This window comes from Drosophila nasuta, chromosome X, assembly GCF_023558535.2.
Source record: "Drosophila nasuta strain 15112-1781.00 chromosome X, ASM2355853v1, whole genome shotgun sequence".
Classification (NCBI taxonomy): domain Eukaryota; kingdom Metazoa; phylum Arthropoda; class Insecta; order Diptera; family Drosophilidae; genus Drosophila; species Drosophila nasuta.
In genome coordinates this window covers 11,997,105-12,024,182 of record NC_083459.1, presented here as the reverse complement: position 1 = coordinate 12,024,182, position 27,078 = coordinate 11,997,105, and the positions used below count along the sequence as shown (strand labels likewise).

The following is a 27,078-nucleotide window of genomic DNA, read 5'->3' as shown; positions in this document are numbered from 1 at the left end:
CCCATCAATGATGCCATCAATATTTCAGAGTTCAGTCAAACGGTGTCAAACTTTATTTAGTTAGGATAAGTTGTATCAAACGTAGTTCATGCATTTATTATTAAAGGTGCTGACATGCCCGCTTAACATCTGCAAGGGTATAAATAAATAAAGGCCAAAAAAAGGAAACAAAAGAAGGAAAAGAATGCAAGATAGATAACCAGAAGTGTCCCAGGCAGCTCCTGTTTCAGTTTCAGTTCCAAGTGAACTAACATAATAGTTGACATTAAGAGCCCCCGGTCGAAAAAGGTGTGCGTCTTGAGGCAGCCTGACCCCACACACACACACTTACACACTTACACACATACACAACCAGTACACTTTACACACACACACACACGTACACAGACAAGTCAACGCAGAAGCCCAGGAACACAAGTTGCAGGTCTTTTGTACACTGTTCAATGTTGTATGTGTTTTAGTGTGCGTGTGTGTGTGATGTTTGTGTGTGTGTCAGAATGTAGTCTGTGTGTGAGTGTCTGTCCATTATCTATAATCTATCTAGTATGAAGGCGAGTCCACAAGCTGTATGTCAATGTCCGTACTTGTCCATAAGCTAGCACTTCATTTGTTTTTATGTGTGGCGAAGTTTCGAAACAAAAACCACCCTGTGTAACCGTAACCGTAACCATCGGGTGCTCACGCTCACACTCACACTCACTCAAACATACACACTCATACACACACACACACAAAAAAAAAGGTTATCTATCGAGTGGGCGTTATTACGGGTTAAGCGTGCTTTGCGGGATTTGCTTGGTTCTTGATCAAAAACAAAAACAAAAACAACAACTAGAAAAAAACGAGAAAACAAATTGATAAATTGAAAGAGCAACAAAATGCAAATGCAAAAAATCAAGAAGCAAAACAAAAGAAAGAAAGAAAACTGGGCAACTCGCAACTCGCAACTCATTCACAATTCGCAGGTACTAAACTATTGTCCGAAAGATATGAAGGCTGACATATGTGTTCATCTAAATCGCAAAGTATTTAACGAGCATCCAGCATTTCGTCTGGCCTCGGATGGTTGTCTGCGCGCATTAGCCATGCACTTTATGATGTCCCATTCGGCGCCGGGGGGATCTGCTCTATCACACCGGCGAGAGCATCGATAGCCTCTGCTTCATAGTCACCGGCAGTCTGGAGGTTATACAGGATGACGAGGTTGTGGCAATATTGGGTAAGTTTTTAATGCAAATCTCTCAACCTTTTTGCTGAATACAGACACACTCGTATGTTTTTCTTTTCCAAACCGAAAGGCAAAGGCGACGTCTTCGGCGATCAATTCTGGAAGGACTCGGCCGTGGGCCAGAGTGCCGCCAATGTGCGTGCGTTGACCTATTGTGATTTGCATGCCATCAAACGTGATAAATTGCTCGAAGTCCTCGATTTCTATTCGGCATTTGCGAATAGCTTTGCACGCAATCTGGTGCTCACCTACAATCTCAGACATCGACTGATTTTTCGCAAGGTGGCCGATGTGAAGCGCGAAAAAAGAATTGGCCGAACGGCGTAAGAACGAGCCGCAATTGCCCCAGAATCAGGATCATCTCGTTCGCAAGATCTTCTCCAAGTTCCGACGGACGCCGCAAGTCCAGGCGGGCAGCAAGGAGCTCGTCGGCTCTGGCCAAAGTGATGTCGAGAAAGGCGACGGCGAGGTGGAGCGTACCAAGGTTAGTGTTTCATTCACAATCGTTTCTATTGATGTTCCTTTGTTTTGTGTTTTGTGTTCCATTTCTAAAAAAAAGCTGGCTCATTGCGCTTGCTCCATTTTCGTTATCGTTATCGTTATCGTGTTTGCTGATTCTGTTTCTGTTTACCGTTAAACGTTAATCGTTTGCCGTTTATGTAATGCTTATGTCCGTGTGTGTGTGTTTGATGTGCCAACTTTTTGTTCATTTTCGATTCATTTCATCGTTTCGATTGGCATCACACAATGCCTATCGATCGATCGATTGTTTTATGATTATTTATCTTTTATCTTCTGTTCCTTGCTCGTTTCTGTTTTCTGTTCTCATGCCATTTGTGTATGTGTGTACTTAACTTTAGTACAATATATGTATGTGCTGAATATGTGTGCGTGTTTGTATTTTGATTTTAGTTGATACCAGCCACATTAATCGTTAATCAAGAGTAATTGAACTAACGTTACCTGTGTTTTTGTTTGTTTTCCTCGATGAAGCAGTTAGTTATCGTTATTAATCCACACACAGCTCAGCCACAGCCACAGCTCAGGTTTGTTGGGCCATGTGGCCAAGCTGGCACGGTTAAGCGTTCGTTACAATGTTACCAACTAACCAAATAATTAACCGTTAACTGTTAACCATTAACTGTACTGTACTGTACTTTACTGTACATATGCAGTATTCTAATTATACCGTTATTGTTATTGTTCTATACTACTAATCAACAATATGCATACGATACAAAGTGACTTATGCTCGTTGTATATCTTTCTTTGTCTTCCTTTAACATGCTTACGCTCTAACTGTCAACATCAATATGCATAACAATAATATCTATCTCTCTCTCACACACCCACACACACACATGCTCAATGTTTTCTTCCGTTTCGCTTCCCACATGCATTTACCAACACTTGAACACACACTCTTCCCGGTCTCGCTCTCGCTCTCTCTCTCTCTCTCTTTCTCACTCTGTGTACTCGTTGTTTAACTGTACTGTTTTTCGTTACTTTGGCTTATCAAATGTGTTTTTCTTATTTGTTTGTCGAATTTGGCTGAATTGAAACTATATATGACTCAACAAAATTACTAACGAAAAATTTGTACATTATCTTTCCCTTTCCCCCGTCGTCAAAAATCTCACACACTCACACCTGTTTGTCAACACACTTTTTACATACATACCAAAACTGCCTCCCACACAAATTCTTACTCAAACATTCCTTATACCAACTCCGAATCCGTATCCGACTCCGATTGTCTCTCTCTCTCTCTCTCTCCGTCTCCGCACACACGCTACTCTTTTCTCTTTCTATTTCTCTCTCTCTCTTTCTCTTCATAACCTGCTCGCCAAAAAAAAAAAACACAAAAAAATGTAACCTAATTGGTTTAAACTCCAATTTGCTCGTTGATCTAAAAAAATTACCTAAAACCACAAACAAAATCGAAATCGAAAACGAAATCGAAATCGAAAACAACCTATCCAAGAAGCTACCTGCTAAACTAACATTAACCGAGGACTCACGCATCCTAACAACCGCCGCCGTACCCTCACCATCGCCATCACCCTCGCCCTCATCGGGTCCACCATCTGCACGTAGTACCCGTGCTAGCAAATGGGGACGCCTTCTGGGCAGTTCAAGTGTCGATTCAGCTAGCGATACTAGCGCCAAGGTAGCCGTCTCGAGAAGTTTGAGCGCCCGCGAAAGTCTGCGTGAGAGCACTGCCCAAGCGAGGCAGAGTAGTACTTCGAGTAGCAATGGTGGACAAGGCAATAAAGTAATTACTCGTACCATTAACCAATATGAATACAACGCAAAATATATACTAACTACAACACATCAATCTAACAAACAACATCTAACAACAAAAATAATAAACTAACCAACAAACAACCAAAAAAAAAGAAAAAAAAAGAATTGGAATGCATCATTAGCAAGCAGCAAAAACCAATACAAGAATCTTTTTTTTCAATAATCTCTTTTGATCACTTGCAAATTCCAATTGAATGGACAACGACAAGATCGTGTATGATAAAAAAAAAAAAAAACTTGAATAATTCTTGATCACTTTAAATTTTATACAGCGAGTTCTTGTAAAGATTTTTGTCAAATGACTTGTGTTCTCTTCTTTTTTTCTTTTTTTTGTTAAATTTGGATTTCATGAATTAACAAACAATACTAACAATGCAGACAAAACTGTTAATGCTCACCTTCGTCTTCTTTACCGATTTCGTTTTGTTTTTTTCTTCTACTCGATGCCAAACTGTCTTCGCCATTTTGCTTTCATTTTTCGAATTACGAATTTGTTGTCGACTTTTACGTTCATAATAAACAATGCGATAATCTGTCAATAAAGCATTTACAATTAAGCAAAGTAAGTTATTCTAGATCATTTGTTTATCTGCTAATAATTTATTTAGTTGCCCACAACAACAACAACCACACACACTCACACACACTCAACTTCAAAGTTGAATAGTTTTATTGTATTGCTACCGGTAGCAAGCACTCAAAACACACTCAAAACACGTTCGGCTTTCAAATTAGCCAAGGACAGCGATGCATGCGATAGTTAACGATAGTATAGTGCATATCGATAACACGCAGTTCGATCAATTCATCTATTCATTTGCAATGCAATGCAGTTGTTATCGATGCATCGCCGTTCTGCCAATTTTAACTAGTTGAACTTAAAAATTAGCGGGCTGTTGCTGTTGCTGCTAAAAAAAAACCCGCCCCCGCCCCCTTAAAATATTGATGTGTAGTTGCACACACTCACACACATACACACGTGTGTGTGTGTGTGTTTGGGTTTGTGATCAATTCACATAATAATGCACCATAATAAAACACGATAGTTTTACTGCGAGTTCTATTAGAGTTTTTTGCGATGACTTGAAATCGATTGACATGTTTCTATTTTTTTCGTTTATCGTTCACCACTTTTCTCTTGTATTAAATCAACAACAACAACAACAACAACCACAATCAACAACTTGAAACAAAAACATTGCTTGCCTTGCTACTACAAACTATAAAACTACAAAACTGCAAAACTGCAAACAACAAACTACAAACAACAACTTGAATTCGATTCTGTATTGGATGCCGAACAAAATTTCGCTCAAAATGGCGCGCCACTTGCTATAAAAAAAAACAAATGAAAACCTATTGGAAATCAAACTTACTGCACAATTCTTATCACCTTTATCTAACTTTTGCAATCAACAACAACAACAAACAACAACAACTACAACCACAATTACAACAACAACAAACAATCAATGAATGAATGCGCAACAACAAACTATATATTTATATGAAAAAAAAAAAACCAACAACAACAAATTAACCAAACATAACCTTAAATCGAAAACTCAAACACTTTTCTCACTTTTCTCCTGTTCCCTACAAAAACTTGAACGAATGAACCCCGAACCTGAACCTCAAACTGAACCTCCAACCGAACCGAACCTCAATCTGAACCTGCCATAATAATAATATTAACCCGTCATCGCAATCGCAATCGCAATCGTCATCGTCATCGATCGATTGATCTATCTGTCACATCAAAATCTTCAATCTGTCAACCTGTCAAATCTATCCACCTGTCTGCCTCTGCTTCTCTGCATTGCGCCTGCTATGCGTCCATTAAACGTCACCCGTTCAGGTATTTCCCAAGGCGCCCAAGCTGCAGGCAAGCCAGGCGACTCTCGCCCGCCAGGACACCATTGACGAGGGTGGCGAGGTGGACTCCTCGCCCCCCAGCCGCGACAGTCGTGTGGTCATCGATGGCGGCGCCTCATCGAATGCGCCGTCAAATGCGACAGCGGCCACAACGCCTGGCACTTCGGTTGCTGTGGTTGGTGCCACAGCACAGACGGGGACGGGAGCCGGGATCGGGAGTGGAAGCGGGAGTGCAGGAAAGGAACGAAATTTGGCATTGGAACGGGAGCGACAAATCGAGATGGCCAGCTCGAGGGCAACCACATCGGACACGTATGATACGGGGCTGCGTGAGACGCCGCCCACGCTGGCACAGCGCGATCTCATTGCCACCGTGCTGGACATGAAGGTGGATGTGCGGCTGGAGTTGCAGCGCATGCAGCAGCGCATTGGCCGCATTGAGGATCTGCTGGGTGAGCTGGTCAAGCGGCTGGCGCCGCAGGTCGATAGCAGCGGCCAGACAACGCCTGGCGACGAGATCTGTGCGGGTTGCGGTGCGGGCGGCGGCGGCGGCGGCGGCGTAACAGCTGCTGGGATCATCATGGCAGCTGGCACGCCGACAACAACACCTGCGCCTGCGATCACAACGCCCGTGGACACTGTGATAACCATCTCATCGCCGACAGCAGCCACACCAGGAACAGGAGGAACAGGAACTGGAGCGACAAGTGCAAGTGGAGCTGGCGCTGCCAGCGGTCTACTAAATCCCAAGTGTCCAAGTTGTGTCGAGCGCGGGAGGCAACGGCCTGGGGCCGCTGATGCTCAAAAAGCGACGCTCGAAGAGCAGGAAAGCACCGGCGCCTCCTAAGCAGACACACGCGACGCCAACGGCCACAGTGGCTGGAGGAGGAGCTGTTGGATCTGCAACCGCAACTGGATCTGGTACGACAAGCTCGACAGCGTCAGCCTCAGCCTCAGTCCCAGCCACAGCCACAGCCACGGTGGCAGCCACAACCAGTTCGGTGGCTGCTGCCGAATTTGTTACATCTGCGTCTGCTCGAGGAGGAGTTCACAGCAGCACAGCAGCTTCCGTCAAGCGTCAGTGTGATTGCATCGCCGACGACGACGACGACGACGCCGCCAGCAGCAGCAGCAGCAACAGGAGCGGGAACGCCGACGACAACAACAACGAGCGCGGCAACAACACCGACCGGCAGCGGTCGCAGCAGCGTGAAACGGGAGTTTCTCTAGCCAAAGATTTTGGTGCGCCATCAGTCGGCGGATAGCAGCAGCTTCGAGCAATAAAACTGAGCCGCAATCGTGGCCATTCTTCTGAGTTTGCCTACGCATACGCTTAGCTAGTCCTAGTCTCTAACTGTAACTGTAACTGTAACTGTAAACCGTAACTGTAACTGTAACTTGCAACTAATGGATACTATGATAATATAACTATTACTATATAGGGACATATGCCTGCATAACTACAACTGCAACTAATTTTAGAGACACATACGATCTCTGTTCGTTCGTAGGTGTCTTTCTCTCTCTATCTCTCTCTCTCTCTCTCTTTCTTTATCTCTGCCTTTTGTATCATGCCTAACCCCGCCTCTTTTTCACTCTACCTCGCTCAAACACACACACACACACACACACACCCACTCTCCTTTAAGTAACGCGTGCACTTAAGCTCCCTTAGCCGCCCTTACCCCTGCCCACCATACAGGCAATGTTTTTGCTACTCTCTTTCACTCGCTCTCTCTCTTTCTCTTTCTCTCTCTCTCTGAAGTATGTTTTTGATGGATGCTAAGGATTCATAATTATGATATTGTGTGTATTTTAGGGCAAAGCATATTGCTTACGAATTTGCTACATTTACTGCAATTATTTACCTTTATATACGAAACAATTACAAAAATACGAGTATTGTAGTTGACCAAGACGACATCTGCGACGGCGACTTGGACGGCGACAAACTAACTAGTTATATAAACTAAACTATATTATACTATACTATATATACTATACATATACATTAATATTTTTGTGATAAAACGCTAATGGAGGCAAAACCAGGCCTAATCAGTTGTACATAGCAGAATTATTGTCGCAAGCTCTAAACCAGATACCACAAGACACACACACACAGGCAATACATACACACATGTGTTAAGCTCTTACAATTTTTTCAATTACCAGTTGCAAACAATGATCATAATAACAGTTGTAGTAATTGGCAACTCACCTTCCACGACCACAACTATTATTATTATTTTCTTTACATTTTTGTTACACTTTATTTCGACACCGTTAAAAACACTTCACCAACTCGTCAGCTTCGAACATTCGGCAGGAGCAGTGTGACCGCTGTGCGATCGCCATCTTCTTTTTTATATGGTTGGCAACGCCACTTCAAAGTTGGCAAAGCGATTGCTGCCAGTTGCAAATAGTTGATCTTTTTGCATGTAGTTGGCAATGCAAATTCGACTTGCCAATACTTGGTATGTGATTGATTTTCAAACAGTTGTGCAACTGTTGAGCTAGTTAGCAGTGTGTCCATAATTAGTATATTTTCTCATACACCCACACACACACACACACACGCACGCATACATAATATGTATGTGTATATAAAGCGTAGTACATGTTCCGTTCACAAAACTTGCAGCTGTGCTAGCTTTTAGTGCAAAATCAAATCGAATGGGGCCTAAATACATAGTATATGTAGTTGGTGTATATACAATGCATAATACCCGTCCTAACACACACATATATGTACATATATGTAGTACTACATACTTACATGTGTAGTTGCATACAAGTATGGTATGGCTTGAGCACTCTTTAATCCCTAAGTGAACAAACAAACTGACTAACAGTAATAAAGACAAAGAAGCAGAGAAGAGCAGAATACTACTAGAAAACTATACGAAAATCCCAGCCACAACAAAACGAACAAAAAAAACAACAACAACAACAACCACAACAACAAAAACAACACACGAGGCAAAAGACACAAAACATATTGCCGCAAAATGAAAGGACAATCGATATAAAAAACACAATTGATATGAAAACTGCAGTTAAATAAAAATGACAAATGGTTAATAATAATTTGTACATATGTATACATACTTATTATATATTATACATCCACATACATAATACATACATAGGGAAAGTAAAGAATATGGCGAATGAGAAAACCTTTTGTAAATAAGAAAAGAGTTTTATTGCGATACGATAAATGAATGAACTAAATACGAGTATAAATTGTGCAATGTTATTTACAATACAAATTCAAATTCCAATTCCAATTGTTTAACACCCCACACACTCACACGAACACGAACACACACGTACACAAACATACTTTGTGATAAAAGCAAATGAAAAACTAAATATTAAATTATGAATATATTGTTTAGGCTCGCATTAAATATGAAAAAGGCTTGCACTTGCATATAGTTTATTGTTACAAAAGAATGCAAAATAATTATGAAATATAACAGTTAGTATAATATAACACCCACACACACACTCATGTACATTGTACAGTACACAAAGACACTAACTGGCGCCATCTATGGGAATAATATCGCAAAGGTTTCATTACATTTAAGTCGTCGCTTGCAGCTAATTTCCCCCACTTGAACGATAGAATACATTTATAGCATTATTATATATTTAAACACCTAGATCTATTCCAATTAGTTTGTTTTACCTTATTAAAGATCAGTTAAGATCACAATATAGATCAAAGTCCCCACACGTTCACAAATACAATGCAAAAACAAACAAAAAATCAAAAAACAAAAAATTAAAAAATGAAAACCAAAAACTTTTAAAGCAATACGAACTATTTACATACAAATTACATATGTTACATATATTGTCTTCCCAAAATCGAAACTTAGTCTAGAGTCTATGTTTTGGGGACTACAGAGTTGTTATTTATCTAGTTTTAGTTCTAGACTTTAGTTGTTACCTTTAGTCTGGCTTACAAATTAGCGCAAAATCCTTGTTATAGCTCTGATTTCCGTTTGACAACGCAGCAGCACCATAAAAACTCAATCGAAAAGCAATTCAAGTGGTATTACAACATGACTTCAACTCTACATACATACATACATATATACACTCACACAAGCAAACACACATATGGTAAATATGTATATTCCGTATACACACACATACATACATATAATTAACTTCAAAGTTTCGATGATAATGACAAATTTGTTGCATATGTTTAGACAATTTAAATTAATTAATTAATAATGCAAAACAACTAAACGAAAATCCAAAAAATACTAGAAACGAACTCATTTGTACATAAGTAGTTAAAAATTAATAGTTTTTTTTTTATATACATATATTACATTATCGTTATATGGCGTAAGTCGCACTGGTCAAATGGCAAAACGAATGACTCAACAAAGTTAGTATAAAAGCAAATTATTATACATATACTATATATTTAGCATATACCATGCATATGCGATATATAGTATTATCGATAGGAATAGCGGTACTAGAGTTAACTGTAATATAGTTTTCAACTATTCGTTCAACTGACTTTTTGATTGGGGTAACAAAAAAAAAATAATAAAAAAAAACAAATACCAATAAACTACGAATCAATAATGATATTATAATAAAATTGTGAATTGTTTAACCCACTCGCTCCTCCGCTTCCAAGCTCATAAATCGCAGCGGAATATATTACTTACATATATACATATTATATTTATATTGTGTTTTTTTGTTTTGTCTGTTTTTGTTAATTACTTTTGTAGATTTTAGTGCTAAACTACACAGAGCCTTATACATTTATGAATGAACACAACTAACCAGAAAATTTAATGAAAACCAAAACGAAAATATTTAAATTTTATGAGTAATACATAGAAATTATTAACTACAACGTAAAGAAAAGCAAAAATTTACCAAATTATGAAAGGTGCAATTACGATTTTTAAGTCAGTGCGACAATTAGTCAAAATTTATATTGAGAAATGAAAAGAAGAAAATCGAAAAAACTAAAACCAAAAAAAAGAAAAACCAAAGGAAAAAAAGGCCGAACAGATATTTATATATATATACACCAGACATACGAGGAATTGCGAATTTCACACACAAAAAAAAAACTCGAACTCGAACTCACTCAAAATTCACATAAATATTTTGTCAGGTTCATCCGAAGTAGCTAAATGGAAAAGAAATACTCATTAAATACTAACAATTATACGATCACCTTTGATGAATTTACTCCAGTGATCGAATGTATATATACTATATATATACACTATACACTCAATATATGTATACATATATATAGATATAGCAGCTTCATTCGCTTAGAAGCGCCAACTGAAATCCCATACAAACTAAAATCAATTTAGAGTTGAGCAAGACATACACAACAAAAAATTTCAAGAAACCCAAAAAAAAGAAACAAAACAAAAAATGAAAACAAGGAAAATTAAAATAAACTTTAGAAGCTTTTATACGCCAGAATTTTTTTTCTAAGCAAAATAATAAGGTACATAATTAATACTACTATAATAACTAACTAAACAAAAATACCAAAAATACGCCACTTAATTATTAAAAACGATATAAATTGTAATTAAACAATGTGAATATATACAAGACACAGATACAAAAGCCTTACAAACACTCAAAAAAAAAAAAAAAAAAAAAGAAAAATACCAAACACACGCCTCATTTTTTGTATACCCACTGCAAAAAAAAAGATACCAAACACTTTTGGCAAACTAACAAAAAAACAAAGAAATGAAAAAAAAAACTATTACATTTATGCGAATAAAAAATACAAAATAAATTCTTAAAACATAAATGAAACCCAGTCTTCGGTACATCGAAGAGTAAATACCTCTGCAGAGTGACGTCAATTTGAGTTTAGTAGAGACATCTCAAAAAACAAAATAAAGTCAACATACAGAATATCAATTAATTCGATCCGATGAAAAGTCTTAAATAAAATATCTGAAGCAAATTTGGTCAAAGTCAAAGTTTGTGACTAATTGTTCCTATCACATCTACATATAGTATAAATACAGTAATCAAAGTAACGTAGATTAAATATTGAGAGAATAGTTTGCATTTAAGCTGACATACAGACGGAATCGATGTATATATACATCATATGTGTATGTCTTCTCTGAACATCTGAAGAATACTGTTTTTTATCTCTGCAAAGGTATGACAAAACAAAAAAACAAAACTACCAATGAAAGTACTAAGCGTTATGCTCTAGACTCTAGATTCTAGTCTCTAGACGAAAAAGAACCAAAATTTTACAAAATACCAAGAGAAAACCAAAATGAAAGCAATGTTAAACATTTTCCACCAAATTTGAGGAGCATAATTGATGTGTATACAACAAAATATAATCTGAATAACAATTAATGACTATGAACATTACAACTCGAACATAATGAACAAAATAATAATAATAACGTAATAACTACTACTATAATGATAAACAAGAATGATTTCGTACACACGCCCTTTGTTTTTGAACATGAAAAAGCTGCCTATTTAGTAAATATTTACAAATCTTACTGACAACAACAAAACAAAACAAAAAAAAAAAACAAAGCAAAAACAAACAAAAAATATAAATAACAACTTATTATTGTATGTACCAACCAAAAATAATACATTCCAAAATAGTTCGTTCATATATTATATATTTAATTGTGTTTTTCCGTTGTATTACGCCCGAAAAAATACAAATTATAAAATTAACGAGAATTAAAAACGAGAAAATTTAATAAATTAAAACTTAGAGAGCCATGCATATTTACAAAACTATATAAAACAAATATATAGGTTATATATACCACAAATGCTTGGACAGAACAATGGGCATTTGCCTCGACGCTGAACTTATGAACAACTGATGAAAATACCATAAATATACCAAATAAAAAAAATTAACAAAAATTTAAGAAACCACAAAAAAATGAAAATAATTAAATTAACTTTATAAAAAGAAAACAATATGACATAGTTGTACAATTTATTTGAAAGAAAAATCAATTAATAAATGCTGTAATTAATGTGTATAGTAAATTAATTATTATGACATTAGCATTGATATTAAAACACACACACACACAAACATAAACACAGACACAAACATATATACACACACACACACACACTCATGTTAATAAATCTTTGACTATGTTAAAGAAGAATCCGAAGAAGGCGTAAGAAAATGTGAAAATACTACTCGTATTCATTCATTATGAGAATTATATTATAAAAGATGAAAAAGCAGCTGAAGAATAAATTGATATTTGATCTATCAGAGCAATGAATATGAAGAAGTCGCAAACGAAATGATTTGAAAAAACAAAAAAAAAAACAAAACAAAAATGCAAACAAAACAAAAGAATGAAAGAAATACAATAACAAAATAAATATGTTTTTAAGCTCGTTTTATTTGTATTATCTATTTTGTGGGAATGGGACTTCGCTTGAATCTGAAGAACGGCATTAATTATTATTACACATATTAATTCTGTGTAAATCACTAAAATGTTAGAGAGCTGGCTTGCTTCTACTCCTTCTCAATTTGAAGTTTAACTACTGATAGAAAAATAGTAATTTGAGAAAAATCAAATTAATTGGAATATCACTTCAGGTCCGAGTATTATCTGTAATAAGTTCGGTTATTCATTTGCGTCAATTACAAAATGTAAGATGAATAATTAATACTATAATCTTTACAACTATCTAGCAACCTTATTAAAATACAATTGAAACAAAAATTCTTTAACTTTTTATACCCGCTACCCATAGGGTAGAAGGGTATTATAACTTTATGCCGGCAGGAAATGTATGTAACAGGTAGAAGAAGGCATCTCCGACCCTATAAAGCATATATATTTTTGATCAGCGTCAACAGCCGAGACGATATAGCCATGTCCGTCTGTCCGTCTGTGTGTCTGTCCGTCTGTCCGTCCGTCCGTATGAAACACTGGATCTCAGAGACTATAAGAGATAAAGCTATAATTTTTTCGACAGCATTTCTTATGTTTGCACGCAGATCAAGTTTGTTTCAAATTTTTGCCACGCCCACTTCCGCCCCCGCAAATCAAAAAAATCGAATAACAAGCCAAATTTTAAAGCTAGAGCTTTGGTATATACAATAAATACTATAGTAGTTATGATTCCTGGAAATTTGGTTGCGATCAGATAAAAATTGTGGAAGTTATTAAAGAAATACTTTTGTATGGGCAAAAACGCCTACTTACTAGGGCTCTTAGTTGCTTTGGCCGACAATCTGGTACATTGTGCCGTCTATGGTATATTTTGAATGGTCTACTATATCGATATACCAAATATACCATTTGGTATATTTTTAGTATTTTTGCAGTATATTCGGTATATTTTGAAAATGATATCGCAATATTTTGCCTTTATTAAAAATGGGTAGCGGGTATCTCACAGTCGAGCACACTCGACTGTAGCTTTCTTACTTGTTTTACCTTTCTCTGAGTGATAGCCTTTCATTGATCTACAGTCGTTAGTTTATTCTCAATGATTCAATGCTTGGTTTTAATTCACAATCAATTCAATTGCTACAAGGTAAGAAAATCATTTAATATATTAAATCACTTGCATGCAAAGTATGTTTTTTGACGGACTCAAATTTCTGAAACTTTGTTAGCAATCATCGTGATGATCACATCAAAAAGGATCGGCAACTTTTCAGACGACGTGCTACAAGTTCATAATGTTCTCACCTCTTATTTTGTGAATATGAACTTGAAATAAAATGGAATTTCTAATAGCAATTGGAAATTCATGTATGTGATTGTCGAATGATGTAGAAATCGCCATTTCATGTGATTTATAAGCTGTAAAAGTAGCTTTTCGTCAAACAAAAAAAAAAAGATACTGAAAGTCCCACCAAAACGTAATTGATTCCGTGCAATAAGTCGACAGGTAAATGTAATTGAATTAGTTGTTTATTGTTTATTTTAATTACATTTGCTTTTTAGGGGTTGTTTTTTGTTCGTGTGTGTTTTTTTTTTTGTGTTTTGATTTTCTCTTTTTGCCACATTTATAATAAATATATTTTAGTTATTACATGGTTGTTGCATAATTTGCATTATTTTTCGCATGGTTTCGAAACAATAAAGTGAATTTGCTTTTGTGGTTCATTTTGTTGTCGTTTCTAGTGAGTATTAAAAATAATATTGCAAATTGCATAAACTTTCATTTCTCTCATACATTTTAAAAGTATTTCATGTTATCAATCAATTCACATCTACGTATAATTAATCATCTTGATGAGATCCTAACATTGCCTATCATTTTGTCGCATTCGCTTTCGCTTCCATTTCCGTTTCCGAATATCAAACCTACTTAAGAATAAGTTATGTGAGTATGTGTGTGTGTGGTGTGTATCCAAGTGTGAACGTGTGTGTGTGTGTGTGTGCTAACTATGCATGTGTGTACAAAAGAGATTTGTTCTCTCGCCCAAAAAAAATGCAGTTAATTGATTACAATTACAATTACAATTAGAGTTACAATTACAATTAGAATTATATAAAGAAATAAATAAATAAATAAATAAACAATCATATAGTCAAGTACACATATAGCTAAAAATTGCATCTCTCGTATGACATTTATATTAAGACATTAAAAAAAAAATGATGAACAAAAACCATTAATTTACATTTAATTGTATTGTAAGCATATTTTATTTATCATGATGCCTATTCTTTGCTATATATATATATGTATTTATATATAGTCGGTATGTGGGGGGGGTTTCTTTATGGGTTTCTTTTAATTGTTCATACGTTGCCCCTCGGCGCCGTCGCCAATACTGCGCCGCGCCTCCACATCCTCCACCACGACATCATCATCGTCCTCTACTTGCTGCTGCTTCTCCTCAGCCTGAGCCTGAGCCTCAGCTTCATCTTCATCTTCCTCGTCTTCGTCATCGGTTCGCAACTGCAGCGGCAGATGCAATTTCAAACGGAGTTGCTAGAACGTTTGCGCATTGCGACAGACGCCACAGCCCAGGGCAAACTCCTCACCAGTCGGGGGATGCATCACATGCAGCGGACACTCGTCTCCAAGCAGTTGCTTGGCCTTCGGTCCGGCGGGACACTGTGGCAACTTGTTCTTCGGTATGTTCGTGAGGCGCTGAAAGTCATCGTGGCACGTGTCGCAAAAGTGCGTTGTGCCAAAGCAAAAGAATACGGCCACCGAGCAGCAGTAGCGACACTTGTATTCGAGGAAATCGGTGCCATGTTTGGGGCACATTTGTGCCCGGGCCACATCTGAGCAGCCGCCACAGACGAGCTCCTCCGGATCGAATTTCTCACCGATCTCAGCATCGCAACGCGCCTCGCCGCCATAGTATGCCTTCTGGCACTTGAAGCACACGTAATACGCATAACGATCCATGGCCAGTTGAGTGACATCTTTGCTATCGGTATCCTTGACCACACCCTCGTACTTAATGCTGTTAGGAATGCGTTCTTTTAGTTACAGTCGATGGCATTGTGTCCGTTGCGTACTTACCGCATGATCGCCTTGCGTTTGACGTCCTGCTTGAGACCATTGATGGGCTCCAGAATGTCGGCCAGCAATGGATGCTGTATGTCCGCCTTGCAGATGGGGCACAGCGAGAAGCCAAAGGTGATGCGTGGTCCGCTCCAGCGTTTCTCCAGCACCGCCTTGCAGCAATGAAAGTGAAACACATGACCGCACTCCAACTGCAATTGAAATTCACGATTAGCTGTTGATACTGTTGAACTTTCTCTCGTCTCTGACTTACGTGTATGGAGGGCGCACACGAGAGCGCCTCAACGAAGCAGATCATGCACATGTCATCGGCATCTTGGGTTAGCTTCGGATCGCGCAGCTCTTCAGCCAGCTCATTCTCGCGTGCATGACACACATGCTGCAGACAAGGCAAGCACTTGCGTTCGCCAGCAACGCCGCCGCAGGCATGACCGCAGGGCTTTGTTTTCAGGCAGGAATTGGCCGCATACTCCTGGCACTGGGCATCGGCGCACACGTTGCCAATCTCCAGCAGACCCGAGTTGCCAGTGAGGCCGCAGAAGCGACACCGTCCGACTGCCTCCTGTGGCCCCGAAATGATCGTGTGGCTGCCATCGCGAAACTCGACCATCGCCTTCAGGGTCTTTGAGTCGGCCAGGGCCAAGAGCCAAAAGAGTTTGGTGCGACCGCACGATTCATGCAGCTCCACGCGTATCGCCTCCTCCTCCTCCTTGCACACCTGCGAAGTAGTATCTCAAATTATATGCATTCTTATTTGGGGACTCAACGTTTTACAACTTACCGTGCGCTTATGTGAACGCGTCTTGCGATTCAAGTGCAAAAAGCGATCGCAGTCGCCGCAAAGCGAACCGCAGGTTTCGCATTGTATGATCGCCGCCGTTTCGCCATCGTCGTGATTGCTGCACATGGGACGCGTGTCGCAGAGCTTTGACCATTGGCCCGAGGAGAGTTTCTCGACGTGATCACGCTCCAGCACACAGAGACTGGCCAACGCCAGCCACAATGTTGCCGTTTTTGTGCAATGCTCCGGCGTGCGATAGATCTCCTCGAGGCGTGTTAAATTCAACACTGACTCGGCAATGGCCGCCTTGGTGATCTGTGACCACTTCTCGCTTAGCTTGCCCTGCAAAGTAAGACGTGGTATGGTTAATTGATTGAATTTACATTTGAAAACGAGTAAGAGCTAGAGTCGAGTGTGCTCGACTATGATAAGGCTATATTTGGTATATCAATATAGTATTACTAATATACCGAAGGACACATATATTTGGTAGTACTACCACATTATTATAATACCAAAAATACAAAAAATATTCTTAACACAATATTTCGTATATCAATTTAATACCACCACATAAATATACCAAGAAATACGAAAATATACCTATGGTTATATTTGATATATCAATATAGTACTACCGAATTAAAATACCAAAAATTTCTAAATATACCGAAAGCAATATTTAGTATTAAAAATACTACTACCAAATTATTATACAAAAAATACTAAAGACTATATTTGGTATATCAATATAGAACTGTCACATTCATATACCAAAAATACTAAAAAATATTTGATAGTACTACCACATTAATATACCGAAAATATACTTAAGGCATATATGGTATATCAATTTAGTATTACCACATACATAAATACACCAAGAAATACTAAAATATACCGACAGCTATATTTGGTATATCAATATAGTACACCCAAAATAATATACCAAAATATATAAATATACCGAAAGCAATATTTAGTATATAAATATACTGTTGACGCTGATCAAGAATATAGCTGTAGGTATAATAAAATAACTAAATCAAGTAACTTACGCTTGCCAAATCCCGTATGAGGCCAATGATGCTCTCCGCCTGTTTGGTGGAGATGATACCGTTGAGGAACCAGCGTTGATTAAGATTCCGTTTCGACTCCTTCTTCACAGGCGCCGCATCAAAGCGAAAGGGATCGCTGCCACCGGGCGCCGTTGATGAGGCAGTCGATGAGGCGGTCGCCAATTGCTCCGCTGTTGTGGGACGTGCACGCAACAGTTGCACGGACAGATCCAACGAACTGCAGAGACGCACAAATGCCGGCGTCTTCTCCAGCTGTCCCGACTTCGCTGTTCCCGTTCCGGTGTTTCCGCCAGCCGTTGTGTTGCCGCCACTTGGCACCGTAACGCCGCCAGCTGCATTGGCCGACGTTGTCTTTACCTTGACCTGCAACTGCAGTGACTTGGCAATAACGGCCAGGAAAATGTCGAGCAGCCCCAAGCGACTCATGTCAAAGTCGCTGGCACTCTGATGCGCGATGCTGTAGTCCGCCGGTGGCAGCCGCTGCACGCCGAGCAGCTCGGCGAAACTCTCCGGCGTTATTTCGGGCAGTATGCGACGCAACAGCGCCGTAACCTGACGCTGCACTCGATCGCTGCCCGTGTGCAGCAAACCGAGCAGATCCCTCAACAGACCGTACTGTTGCGACAGATAGGAGCGACCCACCACGCTGCCGGAGAGCGCCAACACCATGCTGAGCATCTCAAAGCAATAGGTGTCCGGGGCGCGACTGCGTTCCGAGCTGCTGTCGCTGGAGATGAGCGCTGAAGCGCCAGCGGTCGCTGACTGAGGTGCTGCGGCTGTTTGTTGTGCCGGCTGATGCTTGAGGACATGTGCCAAATTGGCCAACTCCCAGTCCTCCTTGGCCCGTTGCGCCTCCTTCTTGATGGCGTGCACAATGTGCACAATCACTTGCTTCTGCAGATGCGACAGTTTGCTGCGCGAGAACAGTATGCCGACCATGTGTTCCCGGAGATCAAGTGAGTCCGCCAGCATGGAGTTGCCACCACCATCCAGAACCGAAGAGGAGCCAGCAGCTCCGCCTGCTCCCCCGCCAGTGGCTGTGACTGCATCGTTTACATTGCTGATCAGCTTGCCAAAGACCTGGCCGGTGATGAGACGGAAGACCCGTAGTGTTTCCGCCTCGCAGATTTGCTGTTGAATGCGTGCTGCGTGTGACATGCGCAGATTGGAGCGATGCTCTGCCAGCAACTCTTCACCAGCAACAGCAGCACCAGCTGCTCCTTGTTGTTGTTGTCCACTTGGCAGTCCCAGCAGCTTGATTTGACGCACCCGCAGTGTGTTCTCCGGTCCGTGGAGCTCAAGGCGAAAATGTGTGGAGCTCTCATCGCTGATTTTGGCCGCTATCCAAACGCATGCCTTTTGATCCACATCCACCGATTTGATCAGATTGGTATCGCCGAGCGATTGGCCGGCATAAAACACCACATTCAGCACCTTGTTCTGCGAATAGAGATGGAAAGTGAGGTAATGCGTTAAGTGGGTCTAATTATCGTTGTATTTGCCATGCTATTGATTTAGGACTGGTACCTAACTTAGTTCTGAATCGGTAATTAGCGCACTACCGCACAGAGCAGTATATTTCAACCATCTCTGGTGAATATGTAGAATGTAGCAACCTCCTGCAGAACTTTGTGGTAATATATGTATATATGCATCGACCTACTGCAATCTTATTCTTATGGGATAGGCAAGTTTGGAGCGCACCTAATGTAGTACAGCGATGTAAGCCAATACGAACCCTTAACACTTCTCAAATAGTGCAATAGCTGTAATAGATATTTATCAAGCAAAAATTTGCGTTTGCCGATCTAGTGAATTACTAACCTAGTGCTGCATTGATCTACCGACCGAGACAAACTACAATTGCCTGCAGTTCCTTTTTATTATGGAGTCTTCAAACCCTTCAAGCCTTCACTTCAAAAACCATACCGATCTTATACAATTTTTTATTCGGCTGAAAATATCCAAGTGATAAGCAATCTATTGCTGCACTAATTTAGAGCAGAGCCTTGTAGTTTACCTACATTACCGATGCAATGTACCGGCAAAGCGGGTAGCTTATTTTGATAAGTTTCGACCTCCTGCAGTACCATTTAATGTAGTACCGATTCAAAGCAATAAGAATGTAATACAATAATATCTTATGCAGTTGCAACCTCCCGCAGAACCGATGTAGATCACAACTTTGTAGTTGTTCGATCCTAGCAAGAGCAAGCGAATTTCTTATCTATGTATATAAATAACGGCCACCAATATTTCTTCTACAAGTACTAACCTTGTTCAACACCGACCCTTTGCAGTACCTTCTACGGGTACCAATTTACATCATTAACAAAAAAAAAACTTTATCAGAGTTTCCCAATCATGCACTATAAAAAGAGAGTATTTGGGATGCATCTTCAACTTACCTGAATGTCGCGACTGTTGTCGATGTGCACGAGCACAAATTTGCAGGCATAGCTAAGCTTGCTCATTGAGAGCTCAATGATCTTGCATTTGTTGCGATCCTCCTCGTCGCTCTCCCAGAACGTCTCCGTCGAGTTGTCCGTAAGGGACTCCGCCATGGCGGGGCGCGACGAGACCGTCACCTCGAACATGCCAGCCAAATCGGTGTAGCAAATGACTTTGGCACCCGGCACACTGCTCGAGGGGTTGAGCTGATTGCTAGCTGTGGCAATATTATGCTCGGCATCGCAGTGGATCTCGTTGCCAGTGGCTGCCAGCATTGTGGACATGGCCATGGCATCGTTCTGCTCATCGGACTTGGACAAGATCTTCGAGATGTTGCCAAACACATGTGAACTATGCAGGAACTGATGATCGGCCTGCCGGAAGCGTATGCCAAAGCATTGAATCGCCACCCGCTGCAGCGGTGATCCCAGCGGTAGATGCAGCGTTAGATCCGCAACCGATTGCAACAGAATGTGCAGCGATTGTGTGATCAAGTGTGCAAAGCGTCCACTGATCTGTGTATACGCAACGGGATGCTCCAGTGCCGGTTCGGCCTCCTCGTACTTGCCATCCACCAGCTCAACGCTACCCAGCGCCAGCGAGCTGACAAACCACCACATCAGATCGTGCAGACAAACGCCTTGGGTGACGCTGCGCAGCAACCAGTTGAGCGCCTGCAGCGCATAGATTCGGCAGGCGGCGATCCCTAGACTGCGTCGCATTGCACCGCGCAATCGGTCTAGCTCATGCTTCTGGGTCATGAACGCCATCGCAGGTCGCGTCAGGAGCGCACTGCTCTGCTCTGGCAATGGCAACGGACTCACCGGTGGCAACTGTTGTTGGCGATCGTCCTTGGCATCGGCTGAGGACTGCGCATCGTTCGCATTGGATGCGGCATGCAACACAGCAACGCTGGCCAAGAGTTTCTGTGGCACCAGGCGACGCAGATGCTCCGATGGGTAGCAGATGAGTAGCGAGCCATCGCCCTCGCTCGACGACGAGTTGTTGCGCCTGCGATAGACGACCTTGGGTTGGGCATCCAATGGTACCACAGTCGCCATTGTCGGTGGCTGCTGTTGCAGCTGTTGGTGCTGTTGTTGCTGCTGTTGCTGCTGCTGAGCCAACGCTGCCCAACCCTGACCCATCGAGTAGCTGCGGTGGAACTTGGACAAGGTGCCGCCGCCACTTCCAGTGGCTGCTGGTGGATTCGCCAGCGAGCCGGACATCAGCTCATAGTTGTTTGGTTCGCACGACTCGTAAGAGATTTCCGACAGTGGCTGCGAAAACAAAAAATCAATAATTAGAAAGTTATTTACAAATAAATTTTACATTTGGTATATTTTGTAATCTATGGTATATATTGAAAATTATATCAACATATATAACAACTTTAGCATTCGGTATATTTGAATATTTTTCAGTAAATTATTCTGGTGTATTTTTAGAATAATACTGCACTTTTTTTGGTTTTCTTAGTAGAGATATCTCACAGTACACTCGAAGCTTTCATTTGATTTGTTTTCTTTTTAATTTTTAAGTTCGTAGAATAATTTTTGTATTATTTATCTTTATTGCAATGCCTCAAAGTATGAAGAAAAAGATAAAAGTGTCCAAGATACAAGAAATTAAAATAACTTCATTTTAAATATGAAATTAAATAACTAAGTTTATATTATTAATACATTGGTCACCTTTTTTTTTTTAATTCTTTATTTTATGTCTACAACTTCTCCTTTTCTCCCTATCATTCCTTCTTATTATTTTCACATAAATTTTCTTACAAAAAGTGTATGGATTATTTATTGATGCATTATTAAATTTGCTTTATTTATATGCATATTTACTTCGAAGTACAAATGAATCATATATTTCATTATTTACTAATTACCAAGGCTCTTTAGCTGCCTCATATCTTAATCTAATGATAAACTCACCCGATCGTAGCCGTTCTCATTGTTTGCGTTGCCCAGGCCGAACATCTCGTAGGGCAGATCCTCGTGGGCGGCGGTGCCGAGACACTCGAGGCAGGCGAAGCTGTCGGGTGCCAGCCAAACGTTGTCTGGCGTGGCAGGAGGCACGCCCACAAAGCTCTTGCGGAAGGGCGTAAACTTGCCACTGAGTCGATTGCCAATGCGACTGCTGCGAGCGGAGTCAGCTCGACTGGTGCTCGGCTTGTTGCTGAGATTCAGATCAGGCATGCCCAGATGCTGATGCTCAATGACCACAGGCATGCCCATCGACATCTGCTGTTGTGGCGATCTCTTCTGGTTGCCACTGTTGCCTGTCCCAGCAGCAGCAACACTGCTGCTTGTCGCCTGAAGGCTGCTACTGGCGCTGCTCGAGGAGCACAGCTCCAGCAGGAATGTGGCATTCTCTCGCATTGTGGTGTAGACCTCCGAGTTGGCTATCAGCGTGGTTGTCTTCACGCCGAACAGGTTCATTTCAGTAGCTGAAAGTGTCGAATTGGTAGGTAATTAGTCAAATGAAAGAGAAAAAGAGAGATAACGATGGCATCGTGTCGTGACACGATTTTTCAAGTAGGTAGAACAGAGAAAAAGGAAAGCAAGAGTATTTTAATCGTGTCGTCACACGAGTGCAGATACAACTATTTACGACTTGTCGAGACATGTTTGGTCATGTCATTAACACAACTATAAACATGTTAAAAGATAAGACTGCATTCAAACAACGAGGGATAAAATAGTAAAACCTCTAAGAAAATATATAAAGGAAACATAAATTGGTTAGCGAATTTATGTTTGATTTATCAAACGATTGCCAATGAAAATATAGTATAACTTGAAATTATTCAAGATCATTGATAACTACTTTAATAGTGTAAAACTTATTAAATTTATGAAAATACACAAAATAAAATTCTGAGCGAAACCATTTGGAATATTTATGAATAAATTGTTAAGCAATAAATGAAGTACATATTAAATAAAGTTAATGATTTATCTAACTCAAAAAGAAACTACTATTTAGGATTCCAATCGTGTCTAAAGTATTATTTGCTTTCATTTCATAAATTTATCGCCTAATATATAGGAGAATATATTGAACTTCACAATTTAGTTATAAAATAATCACACCTACATAAAGTCATCTTTTTTAATTACAACAATTTATTGATCAATTTCGAAGCGATAAATACTTATCGATCTCTATGAGATGCAGCAAAAATCTGAGTGACAAATTAATGTCAATAAACTTACAACTTCATGAATATTCTACTGAGAAAGCAGCCTTAAGTATTATTGATAATTCAATAATGTATTATAATTTCACCAATTTATCGATAAGTCGATAAACGATATAAGAATATATCATTATTTATTGCGATCACTTAGCGATAAATGCAAGTCATTCGCCAGTTATGTTAATAATAAGTCAAACTACAACAGAATTTGAATTTAAAAAGTGATCGATAAGTGATCGATAAAGTCAAAACTCACCTGCATTGGACACGTGTGGAGCGGAAATGTTGATGTTGTTGGCACTGCGACTGCTGGCCAAATACTTATCCCGGCAGGCGTCGCACATGAGGAACCAGCTGGAGGCGCCCTTGCCGCCTTCGCCACAGTTGCCGGCCCAGCCCTCGCAGAAGATGCCCACTGAGTTGTAGCCCTTGCCCTTGGCGGACTTGCCGCAGCCGGGATGAGCGATGCGCATGTGATATGTGACGGGCATGGGCAGGAAGAGTTCACAGATCTCACACCAGCTGCCGTCATCTTTTTTCTTACGCTTGCACTTCTTACCCGCCGCATCCTTGTCCAGTTCCCCGCCATTCCCCTTGCACTCCTTTGCATCCAGTTCGCCGTTGGCTTCCCTGGCGCCGGGCGACAACAATCGCTGTTCGCGCTGCTCCAGGGCATTCGACTGCACAATGTGCACGCAGCCGGCGCAGATCTGTTCCCAGAGATACACAAGACAACGCAGAGCCGGCGGCAGCACGCTCACCAGCTCCGGCAGAGCGTGTAGCTTCTCCGACGGATCCTCGATGGCAGCGGCACCCGACGACGACGACGTCGCCTTGCGATGCTTGCTGCGATTATGCAGCGAACAGTTGCCGCTCTTCGCCAACGTCTCCAGCGTCGATGGACGTATGTTCAGATAATGTCCGGCATTCGCGACCTCCACCGAGTGTCGCTGCTGTGCCTTCTGTTCCCGCGACAGCTGCAGACGCGGATCACCCGACTCGCCGCGCCGAGTCACCACGGTGGCACCCTCCTTGGGCAGACCCGGATGAAACTTCAAGAAACTGGCGCAGGCCATCGCATCGTGGACAACGCCTTCGTGCCACAGCAGCGCCGCAAAGACAGCGCGTATGCTCTCGGCGAAGGAAGGCGGCATCGCCCGCTTGATGGGACCCATGATGGTGCTGCGCTTGGAGCAGCCGCCCGATGCCGAGGCAGTCGCCGTACCTGAGGCATTAGCCGACGTCGAGGAGCTGCTGGTGGCTGCGGTGGGACTCGAGGAGTCCGCCAACTGCAGTTCGCTCTGCAGCTCGATGCCCGTATTGCAAGCGGTTGTCGTCGTCGTGATCTGCAACAGACTGAGATCCTCCTCCAGCTGGGCGATCTGTGCGGCACCCGCAGCTGCCTCGCTGGCTGCGACGCCACGACGTGGCGTATGCTTTGGTGTGGACAGCAGGGCTGCCGTCTGGCTGGCCGTGTAGTTCATGCGACGCACATTCGCGATGTCAAAGTCCGTGTCGGTTTCGTTCGGTGGCTGCTGCTGCTGCTGCTGTTCGAGGCGACTGTTGCCATTGCCGCCGCGTGGCAACAACGGCGACTCCTGGGCGCCCATGGCACGCACCATCTCACGCACCGAGACGCCAGAGGCCAAGGGCGACGACTGCTGCTGCTGCTGCTGATCCATGGCATCGCCCTTGAACCACTTTTGCAACGCCTGCAACTTGATGGCACCACCGCCCACAACGCCCGCTATCGCGGAGCCCAGATTGCCGGGGAGCAGCTCAGTGGGTGGCAGCGATGTAGCTTGCTCCGTGTCGCTTAGCTGCTCTGTGGACTTGGCCGCTGGCAGCAGAAAAGGATTAGTCGAGGCGGAGGCGGAGACCGATGCGGACGCAGAGACGGAGACGGATGCAGAGCTGCTGCTCGTCGTCGTTGTGGTTGTCGTCGTCACCGCAGACGTCGTTGTTGTTACCGTTGACGTCGTCGTCTCGAAGATCTTGCGCTCGCCGCTCTCCTTGCCGGGACTTGTTGCCACGGGACTTGTGGGACTCTCGCCATTGCTGCCACACGGACTGGTGGCACTCAGATCCGTCAGCTCCCCGGACTTGCAACGTCCGCTCTTGGTTGGCGCATCCGTCACAGGCTGGAGGAGCGTGCGAGCCAAATGCTGATTGAACTGCAGACACCAGGCCTCGGTGGGATACCAGCCCATGGTGCAGTGTTGCCGTATCGACTCGGTGCTCAGGCGCAGCCAGATCCCATCGTCATTCTCGATCTCATCGATGAACGATATGATGCCGCCCAACCGCACCACGCCCACCTGTTCCGACTGCAGCGTAGGATGCGAACGAATACGCAGTCCAGTGCTGTGCCTGGCCTGAAAGCGACGCAGCTTGCTCGGGGCCTGCGGTCGCCTGGCGGCATTCGAGCGCTGTGCCGGCGGCGGCAGGACGCCCTCCTTCACCTCGACGCGATAGACCTCCTCAAGGGGTATGCCATCGATGGTCACGGCCAGACAATAGCCGCCCACCGAGTTCGGGGTCCAGTGCACACTGAATGTGCCGTCCTCCATGTCCTGGGCACACAGAGCCTCCGTGGTACGCGTCTGCACCGGGCTGCTGAACCGCAGCTCCTCGAACGAATAGTTCGTGTAGGGTTTCATGAATGTGATCGCCTTGAAGCACATCTTCTCTTTGGTCGTCGCCTCGTAGTTGAGACGCGGTGGCGGCGTCATTCCGCCCAACTGTCCGGCCAGTCCCATGCCGCCTATGCCGTGTTGTCCATCCTCGGCGTAGGAGGTGCGTCGCATCTTCAGGTTCCCAGCGCCACCGCTGCGATCCGGTCCAGTTGGTATCGCCTTGATCTCCACCTTCAACTCTGGCACCAGGACCGCATCGCCGTACTGATCCCGTATGGTCACTGTGACCTGGGTGGGCCAGCCATACCGCAAGGGTTCCGTGATCGTGTTTAGCTCGCATCTGAGATGAAGAAATGGAGCGACAGGAGAGATGGAAAAAAAAAAGAAAAAGAGAGAAGAAATGGAATCAGCGGAAGTTAAGGCAGCATTTGAATTTTAGTCCTCTAAAACTTAAACAGCGATCTGGACACTTTCTAAATTCAGGTCAAGCGTAAACATTACTCATAATGATAACGGTGATTCTCACTGCAAAAATGCGATAGATAACGCTTCACACTTACTTGTTGGGATCGAGCCGTGATTCCGGCTGCAGCCAGGCGGCCAAGCGAGCTCCCGATGATCCAGGCGCGCCGCTAATGAAATCCTTGAGAAATTGTCGCTCATTTGACTGGGAACTGCAAATGACATGATCGAAAAATGCAATTGATTAATTAGGAGAGAGCACAGACAGGAAATTAAATAGTGAAGCAGCGATGCAAGGGAAGAATCAGAGAAGAAAAGGAAAAAGGGGCAACACACATCAAGGGTAAACTCCCGTAGTGAAATCAAATGTTGAATGCATTCCAATCAGAATCAAACACAATAGAGACATCAAAGGCTAACCGAATGTTCGAGAACAATCTCTTTCTCTTTCCCTCTCTCACTCTGTCTCTCTTTGACATGCAGTGGTCAAT

At 42.1% G+C, this 27,078-nt stretch overlaps 3 protein-coding genes across 3 annotated transcripts in view; 1 reads left to right on the top strand and 2 right to left on the bottom strand.

Annotated features, from left to right (window-relative positions):
* LOC132795887 (glucose dehydrogenase [FAD, quinone]-like) overlaps window positions 1-9,149 on the bottom strand; it is a 130,644-nt gene extending 121,495 nt beyond the window's left edge. The window contains exon 1 of the mRNA XM_060806826.1: window positions 9,146-9,149. The gene's annotated coding sequence lies outside the window, so the exon portion shown is untranslated. The remainder of the gene's footprint in view (window positions 1-9,145) is intronic.
* LOC132795886 (potassium voltage-gated channel protein eag) overlaps window positions 1-11,637 on the top strand; it is an 85,401-nt gene extending 73,764 nt beyond the window's left edge. The window contains 8 exon segments of the mRNA XM_060806824.1: window positions 966-1,115; window positions 1,117-1,219; window positions 1,299-1,531; window positions 1,533-1,712; window positions 3,216-3,503; window positions 5,397-6,158; window positions 6,160-6,426; window positions 6,428-11,637. Of these exon segments, the coding sequence (XP_060662807.1) occupies window positions 966-1,115; window positions 1,117-1,219; window positions 1,299-1,531; window positions 1,533-1,712; window positions 3,216-3,503; window positions 5,397-6,158; window positions 6,160-6,426; window positions 6,428-6,643 (2,199 nt within the window). The 3' untranslated portion in view covers window positions 6,644-11,637.
* A 2,746-nt stretch (window positions 11,638-14,383) lies between these two features.
* LOC132796704 (E3 ubiquitin-protein ligase highwire) overlaps window positions 14,384-27,078 on the bottom strand; it is a 63,214-nt gene continuing 50,519 nt past the window's right edge. Inside the window, exons 14-22 of the mRNA XM_060807961.1 lie at window positions 26,686-26,799; window positions 23,746-26,465; window positions 22,222-22,736; window positions 20,245-21,564; window positions 17,816-19,276; window positions 16,758-17,099; window positions 16,230-16,694; window positions 15,974-16,167; window positions 14,384-15,914 (exon numbers count right to left, since the gene is read on the bottom strand). Of these exons, the coding sequence (XP_060663944.1) occupies window positions 15,431-15,914; window positions 15,974-16,167; window positions 16,230-16,694; window positions 16,758-17,099; window positions 17,816-19,276; window positions 20,245-21,564; window positions 22,222-22,736; window positions 23,746-26,465; window positions 26,686-26,799 (7,615 nt within the window). The 3' untranslated portion in view covers window positions 14,384-15,430. The remainder of the gene's footprint in view (window positions 15,915-15,973; window positions 16,168-16,229; window positions 16,695-16,757; window positions 17,100-17,815; window positions 19,277-20,244; window positions 21,565-22,221; window positions 22,737-23,745; window positions 26,466-26,685; window positions 26,800-27,078) is intronic.